The 15,193-nt window shown below is 47.6% G+C and overlaps 2 protein-coding genes across 3 annotated transcripts; one reads left to right on the top strand and one right to left on the bottom strand.

The window, feature by feature from the left end:
• The first annotated feature begins 424 nt into the window (after positions 1-424).
• On the top strand, positions 425-5,309 carry LOC117837446 (uncharacterized). Its single transcript, XM_034717074.2, has 5 exons — positions 425-841; positions 2,009-3,599; positions 3,685-3,764; positions 3,871-4,009; positions 4,547-5,309. Exons 2-5 carry the CDS (start codon positions 2,192-2,194, stop codon positions 5,008-5,010), a joined length of 2,091 nt encoding a protein of 696 aa, XP_034572965.1. The 5' UTR covers positions 425-841; positions 2,009-2,191; the 3' UTR covers positions 5,011-5,309.
• Positions 5,310-7,645: 2,336 nt separating this feature from the next.
• Positions 7,646-12,584, bottom strand: LOC117837447 (phosphoenolpyruvate carboxykinase (ATP)). Of its 2 annotated transcripts, XM_034717075.2 has the most exons (11): positions 12,433-12,584; positions 12,019-12,282; positions 10,623-10,825; positions 10,352-10,505; positions 10,048-10,233; positions 9,465-9,763; positions 9,071-9,244; positions 8,906-8,971; positions 8,464-8,812; positions 8,181-8,349; positions 7,646-8,072 (listed from the first exon to the last, which is right to left on the bottom strand). In XM_034717075.2, exons 2-11 carry the CDS (start codon positions 12,252-12,254, stop codon positions 7,929-7,931), a joined length of 1,980 nt encoding a protein of 659 aa, XP_034572966.1. In that variant the 5' UTR covers positions 12,255-12,282; positions 12,433-12,584; the 3' UTR covers positions 7,646-7,928. The 2 variants fall into 2 exon arrangements, with proteins under 2 accessions (XP_034572966.1, XP_072147280.1); XM_072291179.1 differs by having other exon boundaries at positions 7,646-8,349.
• Positions 12,585-15,193: the final 2,609 nt, after the last annotated feature.

Genomic DNA, 15,193 nt, shown 5'->3' with positions numbered 1-15,193 from the left:
CTCGGGGGCGCACAAAAAGGCCGTACGCAGCCCAATTGATGGCCCAGTACACAGTTAAACAGGCCCACCTAAAACTGAATCACCGTTTGCATATTGCACCACCTGTTTTCAGCTAACTCAGAACGCTAGTTCAATTCAGTTCGCTTCAGCGAAGAAAATTCCCTGAAAAGTAGGGGCGGATGACACGGACATATTGCACGACGACGAGGCCATCCGTTTCCCGTCCCTCTCTCCCTGCATGCGGGCCCCGCGTGGTCCACGTCAGCGTCATGGCCCGCCTCACCACGACTCGTTTATCCACTTGGCCAGCTGCGCCACTTGACTCCGAGACGGAGACGGCTACACGTACCTCCCGCGTCTCCCTCCGCGCGCCTCCTGGGCATTGGCATCGCCGCCCTCCGCACCCCGCACGCGCGCGCGGCTCTCCGCCGTCCGTTTTCGTGCTCCGGAGATCCGGCCTCATCCGCCCCGCCCGCCCTCGTCGTCTCCTCCCCCACTCCCGTCTCGTCCGCTTTCTTTAATCAATCCCCCGCGCCCCCTCCCAACCCCAAGCAACCTCCACTAATCCCTTCCGTCCCCTGCCTTTCCCTTTTCCTTTCCTTCGGCAACAATGGACGGTGGCGGCGATCTCACCACGCCCGGTTGCTGCACCGGCGGTTCTTGCAGCGGCGTGCGGGTTTTGCGGTCGCGTGTGGATTCGGTTTGACCGGTCCGCGACCTGGCCTCGTCTTGGTTGCTGGTTCCCTTCTCGGTGTTCTTGGCGCTGGTCTGGGCTCTGGGGCGATCGGAACACACTTGGGCTCCTGCTTCGCGAGGTACCCGACGATCTTCGCCGGAAAAGGTGAGATATTGTTCGTTCTGCTTGCTCCCTTTGGTTTTGAACAGGTGTTGATTGCTTTTCCTCATTTCGGCTCACAAAAACCGTTGCTTTCTGGCTTTAGCGTAATATCTTCGTTCCATGCATGACAATAAATATTTTCGTTAAATGGTCCACTTTTTGACTGCCGTGAACATACGCAAACCCAATGGAACAGTTGAGTTTTTGATCGATTCTGTGCTTCTTGATAAGAACTCTGAAGCGGAGACATGAGGGAGGATCCTGTGCTGTTTTGTGGTGCACCAGAGTAACGTAGCTGTTGAACAAGTGTCAGATTCAACATTACAGAATCATGCAAGTTGCAACTACTGCAATTTGATGGACTAGTACACATTCGGTAGCAGTGACTTTCAGAAAAAGTAACGGAAAGGGTGCAGTTTCAATATAGTAAGGATGTTTCCTCTGTATCTTTCCTAGAAAAGCCACCCAAAAAACATAAATGGCCTTTGACGTAGACACTGTCCCGTTCAAACAGAACCATGGTGCTTAATCTGAAGACTTTGAACAGAAACTTTGCATCTCCAACCCCTTTCCTAAAATTGGCAATTGATCAATGACCTTGTACTCTTGTAGTCGTTAGTGGTAAAATTAAGATGTGAGAGACTGCTTTATTGTGGCTCCTACCTATGGGCGCTGACATAAAAAAAAGGGGGATTTAATTTCCCTTGCCATAGGATCATCTCCAAGGTGTGAGCTACAGGGTAGTCATGCTCAGAGTAGTTCTCTGAAATGAACGATAAATCAGCGATTCTTTGCGACAGTAGTCACAATGTGCCTTTTCCTTTTTTTTTCCAAACATTCTAGTCATGATGTACATTAACTCCCCTGTCAAACCTTGCTGTAAATGAGTGATGTAGTTTATGGATTAATAAAGAGCTCAGGTGCATCTGAGCTCCCCACCTGATAAAAATATTGTTTATATTCTGTTCTTTGATTCCAAAATAGATTATACATTTTTGGCATGCTGCCTGAGGAACTGAACTATCATTTCCTTGCTACTTCAATGTGTTTGAACAGAGTTGTTTGGTTTATAGCTGTTGAATTGTTTCCTTTTACTTTGTAAGGCTTCATGCCACTTGGCACTTGCTCCAAATTCTGATCGATACCATTTAACTTTAGATCTTTTTACAGTGCCCCACTCCTTGTACCATTGAGACTAGTCTGCAGGCAGGCCCATGTGTTAACAACCTCTGAGCACAGGGCGTGTCCTGATGTGTAACAAGATCCTATTTTGGTAATTCTGGACTTGTATTTCTCTTCTGAAATTTCTTGAAAGAGGTATTTAAGAAAATCCACATAGTTCTGTGACGGTGGATGGTGGTCATGGAAGGGACAGTAATCAGAATAGCTAGCGAGTCAAAACCAGGCAATGAGCTAGACTCTTTGACAGAACTGCCTAGATCTATGGAGACTTTAGTAGCGCATCATCATGAAGTAGAAAAATTAATTGGACTTGAAGATGACACAGAGTTAACACCTTGTGAAGGAATGGAATTTGAGTCTGAAGATGCTGCAAGGGATTTCTACAGCACATATGCAAGAAATGCTGGTTTTCGGATCCGGATCAGCAGGTATACTCGCTCGAGACGTGATAATTCAATCATTTCTCGTCGTATTGTGTGTTCAAAAGAGGGATTTCATGAAACCCGTGCTTGCGATGGCCTCCATTCTGACCAAAAACAGCAAGAACGGGCAGGTACTAGAGTTGGTTGCAAGGCCATGATAATGATTAAAAAGTTTGGTCCCGGCAAATGGATGGTTACCAAATTCGTAAAGAACCATAATCATGGACCAGTTCCACCAAGAAAACTTGATTCTGGGCCAGCAAACCAGAACGGTGATCCAATGGAGAAGCCACATTCTATTGAGATGGGCCCTGTTGAGGAGCCATTTGAGGGTATGGAATTTGAATCAGAAGAAGCTGCAAAATTATTCTATGTAAACTATGCTAGGCTAAATGGTTTTCGTGCACGTATTAGCAGATACTGCCGTTCAAGGCGTGATAATTCAATCATTTCTCGCCAGATTGTGTGTTCCAAGGAAGGATTCCGTGAAGTTCGAACCAAGAAAGTGGTGACAGATGAAGGGAAAACAAAGCGTCCGAGAATGATAACTAGAGTTGGTTGCAAAGCTATGATTGTAGTGAAAAAGATGAACTCTGGAAAATGGATGGTTTCTAAATTTGAGAAGGAGCATAACCATTCTCTGTCATATTCTAAAATGGTCCCTATTACCTCAAACAATACTTCTGGAGAAGTTGCTGATTTCACTGCAAAGAGTGCAGATCCTAATGATGTAAAAAATGAGGGATGCAGTGCAGGAACCCAATGTAATCCTGCGGATTCCCTCACTGTCCTTTATAACAATTTATGTCAAGAGGCGTTAAAATTTGCAGAAGAAGGGTCAGTCACAGAAGAAATTTACCATGTGGCAGTTTCTGCCTTGAAGGAGGCTGCAAAAAAGGTTGCTGAAGTCAAAAGGAGTCGTCCGGCATTGCCAAATCGTGATCTTATTAGTGAAAGCAAACATGATGTCTTTCAGGTTCAAACTATGAGTACTTTGCAATGTTCAACTCAGGTTGAACTGAAAACAACATTATCCAGGAGGCCGCTTCAAGAGTCTGCCTCCAATCTTTTGCTGGTACCAACCAACATTATAACTGATTCAAGGTTATATAATCGTGTTGACAATGTTCCTCTATCAAGTGATTTCCTAAAAAATGGTAAATATGCTATGGTAATGATCAATTTATCCAACCTTTCTACAACTATTGTTTTATTTATGACACTTTCCTGTTCCATCAACAGGGAGACAAGGTAGGCATGCAACAGAAGGTTCTTTTGTGCATTTTGAGAACATAAAGGAGACATCTACGCAAAAACCTCAGGTAACTTTGCTACATCTTACCTGACTCAGTGATTTTTTAATGCATCCAGCAGTTTTGAGTACTTCGTTTTGGACCAGAAGATTCATGTTTGTAATTCTAACCACAGAACACTAGCTCTAATCAAGCCATCCATGGAAAGGATGAAGGTATCCATGGATCTTCTGGAGAAACCATGGTTGCTATTCCTGCAATACCTCTTGCGCTGTGCATGCCTGTGACACAGAACTTGCCTCGATCTTCTGCAGGTAGCTCTAATAAACTCAAGCTTCCTGATAGCACCATGCCGATAGCTCAATTCCTTCTGCGTTTCTGCATGAGTTTCTAATCTTCTAAATGATTTGTCTGTTGATTGCTTCCATGGTCTGCATTGCACATAAAAATGAACATATACCATGGAAGGTTTTGAATGGTTCGTTATATATACCAATGATTATCTTCAGAATATTGTGACCAAAATATATATTTTTATGTTCTGTCCCCTTAGCCCACCAAACTTTGCAAAATTTTTAGTCCCATGTCTATATACATGCCGGGACGCTTTATAGTACAGCCCATTATTTAAGCTGTGTGTTGACATTTCCCAGGGTACACATCTTTGGAGCATTGTCATTATGTGGACCACAATGTTTTTTATTTTTCAGATCCTGGAAGTTTTATTTGTTTAGAAAACATAGGATTACGATGGATTAATAGAAGATGGTCTATGGAAAATTTAGCACCTAGGTCGATCTTATCTGCCAGAAGTACTATTCTGATACCTTTTCATTTTTCGTGGACCACAGATGGGCCATACAGATTGTTGGCTGCACCTATTGAAGCAGTTCCGATTTCATACTGTCCTGCAGAACCCATCAGGCAGCCACAAAGAGGTGTTTGTGCTTTAGGTCCATTTGCAGGTGTTCTGTCTGAACTGAACAAGCCAGGAACAGGTCCAAATTCTCTGGTTCATGCTACAGCTCTTGCTTGTGGTGCGCGTGTTGTTCCTCTTGAGGAGGCAGCTTCACTTATCAATGCCGTTGAATCAAAGATCAGATCTGGAGGGGCCATAATAGCAAAGATGCCTTCAAGCAACCTGACATCTCCGTTTCCTCCAGCTATCGCCATGTCATCTTCCAGTGAAGATGAGGAGAATGACCACAGTGAGCCCCTAATGGTGGATGTTGATCGTAACTGCCACGATCAGAGCTCTGACGAAATGAAGCTCCAAAGCGAGCCATCAGAGTTGGAAACTGAAGCTGACAACTGATCTGTGCGACCTGAAGCTGTAAACCATGATCATATCGATTGCTAACAGCTACGAAGTGAAGGATTGTATCTGTTCTAAAGATCATAGCTTCCCTGTAAGGTGTGGTGGATTTATTCTATGATTTAAGAAATTTTTGTAACATTGAACTAGGATTCTCACCACTTCATTCTGTTGAGTCTACTATATGATGTAATTAGATTAACTGAAATCAATACCTCCAGTGGAGAATTTGTAAAAATGACCAACCATACTGTGTAGATTTCTTCATGTAACGGAAAATGGATAGTGTTTATAATCCAGTTGAGTGTTTCTGAGAAAGCTGGTACACCGTACACTTCACCATTAGCTGCTGTAATAAACATGATAACATATAACCTGAGGCACCCGTGCAAGAATAAAGCTACTAGTGCTTATCATATTGGGGTTCAGTATTCAGACAGATCACCTTCATCCTCTCATCAGCATAAATATTTTAATCCACGAAAAAAGGTCAAAAATAGTTGGGCTATCGTACACCGTACAAGTACGCGCTGCTTTTCTTGAAGGCTGCAGCCTGCAGATATGAAAACAAAAAGGTTTCTGATCTGGTCAGTGTCAACCCCGCGACGTCACCTGTTAAACTGACATTATCGCTGACCTTGAGCTCTAAAAGAGTAAAAGGACGAAGAGCCGGCTAGTTACGCTCGGGCCATGGCATCATGTTGAAAAGGAAAGCTTTATAGCCTCATATTGTCAAAGGTTTATCGTACCAAAGTGGTACTGGTGTACGGTGATGCCATTCTTGCTGTTTAGTCGAAATCTGACCATCATTTCTTTCCGAATTTTCAATGGGTTCTCTATTCATCTGATCTTCAGTAGATTTACACATCATCATGTCTCAATCTGTCTCTCAATCTGAGCCCTCGTCAGTGTCCCACGATGGGTTTAGCCTGCTGTGTGCACTTCTGCGCCTGTATCAAATACAATTAGTGACTAGCAAAGTTTTTTGTAAAAAACAGAAAAGGGTAGTTTGATATCAATATGAGTTGAGAAGCAAAAATGTGTAAATAAATATCTCATACAAAATACATTATTAAATAGCTAAGGTTAGATTAAACACGGCAAGAAAAAAAATAGTTCATATTTTCATTCGGATGGCAAAGCAAAATGTCACGTGCAATTAAGCAAAGCTCAGTTGCAACATGTAAGATAAAAAAATGAGATGACAAAAATTGGACTCATGAAGTAATTACAAATAGACTGTAGTAGGAGCTGGCATAGCTCAAGTTGTGTTAACTAACCTCATATTATATGTCGAATCCTGGCAGGATTTCTTGGTTGCCCCTCTCGGCAGAGGCTTCAGAGCAACTGTCTACTCTCCAGGAGATGATCGACAGACTGAATCTCAATGAGGAGCTCTTTGACCAGTGGACTTATATTTGGGGCTCTGCTATCTTCACGTCTAAAAAAGCTTATGATAAACTTCATGGATCACTGCCGGCATCGCCCCTCTTTAAATGGTACAGAACAAACATAAATTCTTTTTCTAGCTATTGCTCAGAGACCGCCTCAACACTAGGAATCTGTTGCGCTGCAAGCATATGTTCTTGGAAAGTTATCTTTGTGTGCAATGTATGGAAGGTGTGGAAGAAACAAGGTTCCACTTATTCTTTGATTGTCCCTTTAGTGAAGCATGCTGGATTTTTTTGAATCCACTGGAATACCTCCCTTCATCCACTTGACATGATTATACATGCTAGGCAACAGTTTGGCAATAAGATTTTCAGGGAAGGGATCATCATAACTTGCTGGTCTATCTGGTGCCACATCTGGTGCCACATAAATGCTATCATTTTTTATGGTGAAGTTCTCTCGTTTGGTGCCACATAAATGCTATCATTTTTTATGGTGAAGTTCTCTCGTTTGCTAGATGGCGACAATTGTTTGAGAGGGAGATGAAGTTGGTCACCTTGCGGGTGAATCCAACGTTTAGAGATTCTATCATTGTTTGGTTGAGCATTCTCTAATTTATGATTTGCCTTTTCTTTTAGGCTTAAAGCCTGTGTAACTCACGTCTGTACATATTCCATCTCATATATAAAAAAATAGGTAGGAGCCTCCCCTGTTGATTCTGTAAAAAAACACATATTATATTGAATGCACACAGAGGTTTGGTACAAAGGGGAAAAATATAAATAGGATCACAACATTCCATGATAAACTTATCCTACAAATAGCAACATGCCAACATCTAAGATTAAAAAAAATGAGATGACATAATTGGGGCTCATACGTTTCAAAAAAAAATTGGGGCTCATGAAGTAATTACAAATAGACAGTAGTAGAAGCTGACACAACTCAAGTTGTTTTAACTAAACACATATTATTTTAAATGCACGAGGAGGTTGAAAAATTACAAATAGGATGTTGAGTGATTGGTAACCAAAATCTATCACAACTGAATAAACAATATAGAGTATCTATATGGATATTGTGTTATAAATTAAAAAAAGAGAGAGGGAGAGAGTGTAAATATAATAAATAATTTTGATTAGATGTGCTTGCTTCAAATTTATTCACGAACTTCTAATACTTATATTTTTAAAAAATAACTATGCCTCATTAAAATTGCTAGCATATATGTAGGAGCACATGCTGGCCATCGAAATCAAAATAGTTCATATTCAAATTCTGGAAACCAAAGAGAGTACACGGGCAAGATGCAAGCACGATAACATACAGGACCAGGCCGAACAAGCTGATAGAACAAACCTTACAGGTAACAACACCACACGCATAAACATGATAACACACAGAGCTAGTCTACTATGTTGGCACATCAATCCAACACTTTTTTTCGTCATCATCATTGTAACGCACGCACGCACGCACCACGGTTTTATTCTGAACCCAGTCCATCGCTTCGCCGGTCCGGATCATCAGAAATTGGGGCCTGCGGCGAGGATCTCGTCGGTCAGGCTGCTGTCGTCCCCGATCTTGTAGCTGGCGAACACCTCGAAGTTGTTCTTGAAGAGCCCGGCAAGCCTCAGGAGCGTCTCCTTGTACGCGGCCTTGTCCGTCCACTGCGCATACCATTCGTCAAGTTCAAAAAATTGGTCAGTGTTCTGTTCTGAACAAGCTGTGCAGTTCAAGATGACTGATGGCGCGAACTGGTTAGTGACAGGGCTTACGGTGTTGATCGGGTCGAGGATTTCCGATGGCACGCCGTCGATCTCGGTGGGGATCTCCAGCCCAAAGACCTCGGTCTTCTTGTAGTTGGCGGTGAGGAGCTCGCCGGAGTGGATGGCGTCGACGATCTTTCGGGTGTAGGGCAGCCTGATCCTCTTGCCCACACCGTACCTGACAGGCCACCGTCATGAACTTTCAGTTACATAACGAACACGAGCTTTGCAGTCGCACAAAGAAGAAAAAAAAACATGACGTCCTCAATGCAGATCAGTTAAGGAACAATACCTGCCGCCGGACCATCCGGTGTTCACAAGCCATCCGGTGGCGCCATACTTCTGCATTTTCTCGGCGAGCATGGCGGCGTACTTGGTCGGATGGAGCATGATGAACGCCGCGCCGAAGCAGGCCGAGAACGTGGCCTGCGGCTCCTTTATGCCGTCCACAGTGCCGGCGACCAGCGCGGTGTAGCCGCTGATGAAGTGGTACATGGTCTGCGCCAGGTTCAGCTTGCTGACAGGCGGGAGCACGCCGAACGCGTCGCACGCCAGGAGGATGACGTTCTTGGGGTGCGGCCCGACGCAGGGGATCTTGGCGTTAGGGATGTACTCGATCGGGTAAGCGGCACGAGTGTTCTCTGCAGTAAAACCAGCAGCGTGTGAGGTCACAGAGTCTTCTTACGATGCGTGTGACCGGTCAAAAAATGGGTCTGTGTTTTGGGGATGTTTACCGGTGACAGATTTATCGGTGTAGTCAACTTCACGTGTGTGCTCGTCGAAGACGACGTTCTCCAGCACTGCGACAGAAACATTCAATTAGCCCGTTCAGAGCAAAGACAGTGCAAGATCTGAAATGCCACTTAATAGCAAAAGAAACCGAAAGTTTAGGGATGTACCAGTTCCAAACTTGATGGCGTTCCAGATATCAGGCTCTTTCTCCTGGGACAGGTCTATGCACTTGGCGTAGCAACCGCCCTCGATGTTGGAGACGCCATTGTCGCTCCAGCAGTGCTCGTCGTCACCGATCAGAAGCCTATTGTGATCCGTCGACAGCGTCGTCTTTCCAGTACCTGATTTGAGGGGGGGGGGGGGGGGGGGGGGGGGGGGGGGATCCAGAATTCCAAAATCAGCAAATACGGCAACGGTATTCATACAGGTCAGTGACGCTGACATCACATAACAGCAAATCCGAGGCATAAATAGGATAGGATAAGCTAAGCGAAACGTCAGATGCGGTTTGGGCAGGTGACGGCACCACAATCCTGTTGGGATCCACCCCCAGTATCTTACCTGAGAGCCCAAAGAAGAGGGCGACGTCACCGTCCTTGCCCATGTTGCACCCGGAGTGCAGCGAGAGGATGCCGCGCTTGGGCATGAGGTAGTGCATGACGCCGAAGAGGCCCTTCTTCATCTCCCCGGCGTACTGCGTGCCCAGGATCACCATCTCCCTCCTAGCGAGGTTGATGTCTACGCTCGTCGACGACGTCATGTAGTGCGTGTAACGGTTACAGGGGAACTGCCCGGCGTTGTAAATGGTGAAGTCCGGCGTGCCGAAGCTCTCCAGCTCCTCGTCCGTGGGCCGGATGCACCTGCCACCCACCCCCAGTTACTTCTTCTACAGCTCTAGCAGTATACTATAGCTTTGGTCCCCAATTGTCTTGGAATGCAACAGGATCACAGGATAGATGTATACATATATGTAAATATATAAACATGATATATAATCATAGCTCATACACCATGCTGTAAATGTAGTAGTTTAATGGGGTCATCGTCAATGAACTTATCTGGGCTTTGGAGCAACGACCTAGGATAAGAGTACTGCAATAAGAGTACAAGACAGACAGTATTGACTGGGAGGGTGTTGGCTTACATGTTGTGCATGAAGAGGGAGTGGTACGCCCTGGCGGAGATGATGCGGACCTTGATGCGGTTCTCCGGGTCCCAGTTGAGGAACTGGTCGTTGACGAACACCTTGTCCAGGGAGTTGAGGTAGTCCACGGCCCGCTCCCGGTTCGTCAGGAACGTGTGCTCGTCCATCTCGATGTTGGGCGAGCCCCTGCGTTGGTCACCAGAGGTGGTGGTTGGTCAGCCGCGAAGCAGAGGCCCGGCCTCGGCAGGCAGCAACTCAGCTGGGCGAAACAGAATGATGGTCACGAGGACGAGGCGCTACTCACTTGCCCCACCAGAGGTCCTGCGCGGCGGCCTCGTCCTTGACGACGCGCTTGTCCCTGGGCGACCGGCCGGTCTTGGCGCCGGACAGCGTCGCCAGCGCGCCGTTGGACGTGATGAACGACCCCTTCTCGTACTTGATCGCCTGCTCGTACAGCTCTGTTTTTGTTTTTCACCAAAAGGGGCAAAGCATCCATTAGTCTCGCCTCGATCACGTACGTGTATGCCTGGACGAAGAATAACAAGTGGGTGAACAGGGAAAGGCTGCGTACGTACCGCCGGGGGAGAGGTTGTAGAGGACATGGGTGAACTTGAGGGAGCTGTCGCTGACGGCGATGGTGGGGGCGGCGGGGTGGTGGTGCTGGTGGTGCTTCTGCGGCGTCGGCGGCGCGCCCTTCGCGGCGGCCTCGCCCTTCCTGGCAGGGTCGCCCTTGACGACTTTGGGGCCCGTTTCACGTGTCAGAGACGCCAACGACGCGCTGCATCATCATCCATCACATGTCGCTTAATTTAATCAATCATCAAAGGATCATTAGCTGCTAGTGTAGATCCTTAACATACAGTTCCTAATACAGTTCCTAATGCTTACTTGCAGCTAGCACTGCAGCATGTTACTTACGCTTACAATCAACACGAATTCATGCGCGAAAACGGGAGGAGATCAGGTGACCCAGATGAACAACTAGGCCTACGCAAACACAACTAGGCTCCTTGATAGTCCTACAGATTCTGATGAGCTGCAGCGCAGACTTTTTGCGTAAAGGATCCTAGGTTTCTTGGGGGATGAAGGAGAAAGTTTGTTTTGCGGCCGACGGCGACAGCGGTGTCACGTCAGGTAAGGTTCTTTCCCTGCCGTGCCAAGTTGCTTGCGTGTCCGTTACGTGCGAACCACCACACCGGCTGATCCTTTTCTATCTCCTCCCCACCTTTTCTTCCTTTTTAAAAAATAAAAAAATAAAAAAAGGCACGCTGACTAGCTAGTACCGGAATTGAGTTCAATGATTCATGTGTGCTACGGCCTACAGGGGATGGAAATATGGGGATTTATTCGATGCGATAAGAACAAGTTCGATGCAAGCATGTGAATTCGTGACGTGTGTCCGTCACTCCGGTGCCATGCACGGGAGGTTACGTGATACCGTGGATGCACCTGGCCACCTGCGTGTGCGGTCCACGGGGTGCCCGTGCGCGCGAGAGACCTTCTTTGTGTGACGGTTCTTTTGTCTGAAAAACGGCATGGGCCGATGGTAAAACCAGGTAAGGCTTGTACAGTTGTAAAGCGTCACTACCATAATCTTTGCTGCTTCTTTAATGGGGCTGTGTTATTTAGTTTACTGGAGTAAATTATTTTTTTGGGTAACGTATAGTAAGACTTTTTTAAAAAAAATACCTATACTATTACCAAGTATGTTGGTGGGGCCTGCCCGGCGTGCCTATCTATGCCCAAGTATGATCTGTTCCGTTCCTTGTTCTTCTTCCGGAGTTCGCAGGCCACAGCTCCCGCAAACGTCAATTATTTTGGATTTTTCTTCCAAAAGGGAAAATGGATTCATCTTTGCTCACCTCTCATGTTCTTGGGTTGGACATTGTTGTTAAGCTCTTTTTAATTAACGAAATCAACAGAACCGATATTGAGAAGAGAAGGGGATGAAATGGCGGGCGCGGTCGGCACCTGATGGATTGCAGCTGCTGGCGGTGGCGCTCCTCCTCGGAGAGCGCGGCGGCGAAGGGCGAGGCGGCGCCGTCCTTGATGGGCGTGGTGGGCGCCGACCGCTTCCGCTGCAGCGAGTGCAGCTCGTCGATGGTCTGCGCGCGCACCGGCGCCGCGCTGTCATCGTGGCACACGCCGTTCTCGTGCTTCTTCTTCCCGTGCGTCTCGATCCGCGCCAGCCCGTTCGGCGCCGCCATGGTCAGGGTCAGGGATCGCTGGAGCAGCCTGCAGGAATGGAAAACACAGCGAGCGCATTAGCAGCCTAGCTAGGAAAGAGCACCTGCACCACGATCACGGCCGCCATTGACGCTTCGAGAGCATCTGCGAGGATTGCAAGGGGATTGGATTGGACGAGGAGGAGAGACGGGCACGTACGGGAACAACGACGTGCGCCGAGGAAGCGGTGTGGAGTTGGAATCGAAAGGAAACCAGTGAAGCGGTGTGGGGCGGAATGAGACGAGCCCGGCGGGGCTTTTAAAGGGCGCCCCGGAGAGTTAACCGTGGTTACGTTCTGTACCTGACCCGTGTGGTGCCGGGTTGGGTCAGGAGTTGGAGCTCTGGACTTCTGGAGCTTGTTTCTCTGATTTTTCTCCCCTCTGTTTCCCTGCCTCTATGCAGGACGTACTGCAGACACCGGATCAAGTTCATTTTCAGTGTTGCAGCACTATTGTACAGACAGCACGGCCATCTGATTCTTGCTTTAATTTGCATACTTGTCTGAAGCATCAAAGGTCGATTCTTCACCACTTCCTCTCCGCACAAAGAAAATGTATTGAAGAAGGTGAACATAGTAATCTATTCAAACAATGGATTTGTCATCTTTTTATACATGCACTGTACGTGCTCACGTGTGTTATGTAAAAAGGTGAGTTACTTTTCATCGTGCCCCCCCAAAAAATCTTTGTTCGAGAGTCCATCTCCAGCTGGAAATCAACACACTATCATCACACATTAGCTTGTCTGACTCCGAGCATTATCATCACAGATAATCTGACCATACCGAGTCGGTGCAGGTCGGCCTTCATCTTCATCCTACCTACAGTTCGATCTCCAACCTCCAGGATAACCCAACAAAAAAGGCATACACAGTTGAGCAGCTCAGCATGCCATTTAAAAAATGTTTGAATAGAGTACCAGCTGGAGTTGTGTCAACGTTTGACCGCGTCCCAGCTAACATGAGCCGCGTCAATGTGTTGCATTTGCAATTGCGTTGCGTATGTGTGCGTGAGGCGGATGGATAGGGACGACAACCTATTGCCCCATCACAAATTCAAATATCCTCTTGTAATTTTCCTGCAATTGATCTGTCATCAGCTGGAGTACTAGTACTGCGGCATAGTACAAACAGTAGTATAAAAGCGATGAACCCGCTGTGCATAATCAAGTCAACTAACTACGGTTAATTATTTAATTTGACAGGTGTTTATCAATCAACTAACTACGGTTAATTATTAAATTTAATCGACAGGTGTTTACCGATCAGCCTAGCTCTCATTTTCTTCTGTTTTCATTCATGATCTATCGTTTTCATGGATCGATCACCATAGCTACTGGCTGCTAATTTTTCGTTTCTCTCTCTCAATTTTTTGGATCATTGGACGAGAATGATCATGGATGCTACCGGGAAAAGCAGGAGGCTCAATTAAGGTGTCCACGGGAAGGGGGTAATCAAGTTGATTGGCTCCAGTAATCCAACTCAATCTGGTGAATAACGCGAAGCTGGGTCAGATATTTCTTGGCTCTGTTAGTATATTTGGATGCAGAGGCGAAATGGAAGTGTGAAAGGCCCGCTGACTTTTTTGGACGAACATCCTCTTTTACCTTTATCAATTAGCGATTTTATTCTTTATTTGAGCACCATGGTCACTGACTCTTCGTATAGCCTGAACGATCATTTCTTTTAGCTTGAAACTTTGAACGTGTATAAGCGTCCTTTCTTACAGGAGATGACATGGCGAAAAGGAAAACGTGGTCGAGCTGGATGCGTGCACCGCATGCCTTCGCTCCGTGATCCGAGTGTTTCACTTGATTTAGGCCGAAGGGACTATGACCAAAGAAAATGTGTTTTTATTATTTTACTCCACAACACGCCGTACTGCCGGGATTACCTTGTCCATGTGCGGATTACCTTGTTTATCAGTTTTATCAGGTTGCTTGGATAAATAAACGAAATGAATTCGATTGTCAAGTTGCAGGTCAGAACCCATCCGTGTCGTATCCGACGCTTATCCTGGTCAGACTCCGCATCGGCATGGCATCGGACCCCGCCGTGTCAGACACCAGCCTATCCTATCTATCTAGATCCTCTCTGCCGCAGCTGCTCCTTCTGGTTCCCGGGAAGACGCCTCCAACCACCGGCCCGGCCGCCCGGGTGCCCTCGCCTCGCCGGGGCGGCGGCTCCGACGACCTGAACGAGTCCGGACGAAGCACGCGCGCGTGGCAAGTAGCAACGACGAGGTGCCCTCGCCCCTGGGTATCAGGGTAGACGGGAGTTATTGGGCCAAGACTTGGGCGCGCAGCCGCGTTGGGATCGCAGCACGTAAGCGCACGAAACGATCACATCCCGGACGATCTGCACCGGCATCCGGCAGGAAACAGCTGGAGAACACGCTGCGTCGCCGGCAGGAGCTGGCGGGGCCGCGCGCGCGGTCGCTTTTGTTTCGTCGCCGCGCAAGCCACGCCCACGAGCCACGAGGCCCCCGAAGAGCCGTCGAGGGGGTCCGGTCCCGGTCCGGCGGTGATGGCCTTGACGGGGGGGTGCGGGCGCGGCTCGTGCCATGCCGATGCGATATGGCGCGCCCGCCCGCCCGATCCTCCGGCAATTGGAGGGCTCGCTTCGCTTGGGATGGGACAAGCGCGTGCGCGACGTCACCTACCGACGAGCGGTTAGGCCGCTGCATCCGAATGGCACCCTCGATCGTCGTCACGCTGGACGTGGAGCTCTCCTCCTTTGTCCCGGGGACGTAGTATGGCACGCCATCGCAGAGGTTACGTGCACGGCCACACACGGCTACGTACATGAGCGGATCTAGCGTTAGCTGGCCCGGCCCGCCAGCCGCCACACCGCGCAGCGTTAGCCGGAGCCGGTACCGGTATCCGGTACAGAATCTGACAAGATCGGCGCAGGCTCTTTTCA

This window comes from Setaria viridis, chromosome 9, assembly GCF_005286985.2.
Source record: "Setaria viridis chromosome 9, Setaria_viridis_v4.0, whole genome shotgun sequence".
NCBI classification, from domain to species: Eukaryota; Viridiplantae; Streptophyta; class Magnoliopsida; order Poales; family Poaceae; genus Setaria; species Setaria viridis.
Note: the sequence above shows the minus strand (reverse complement) of the source record. Positions and strands in the feature narration are given on the sequence as shown.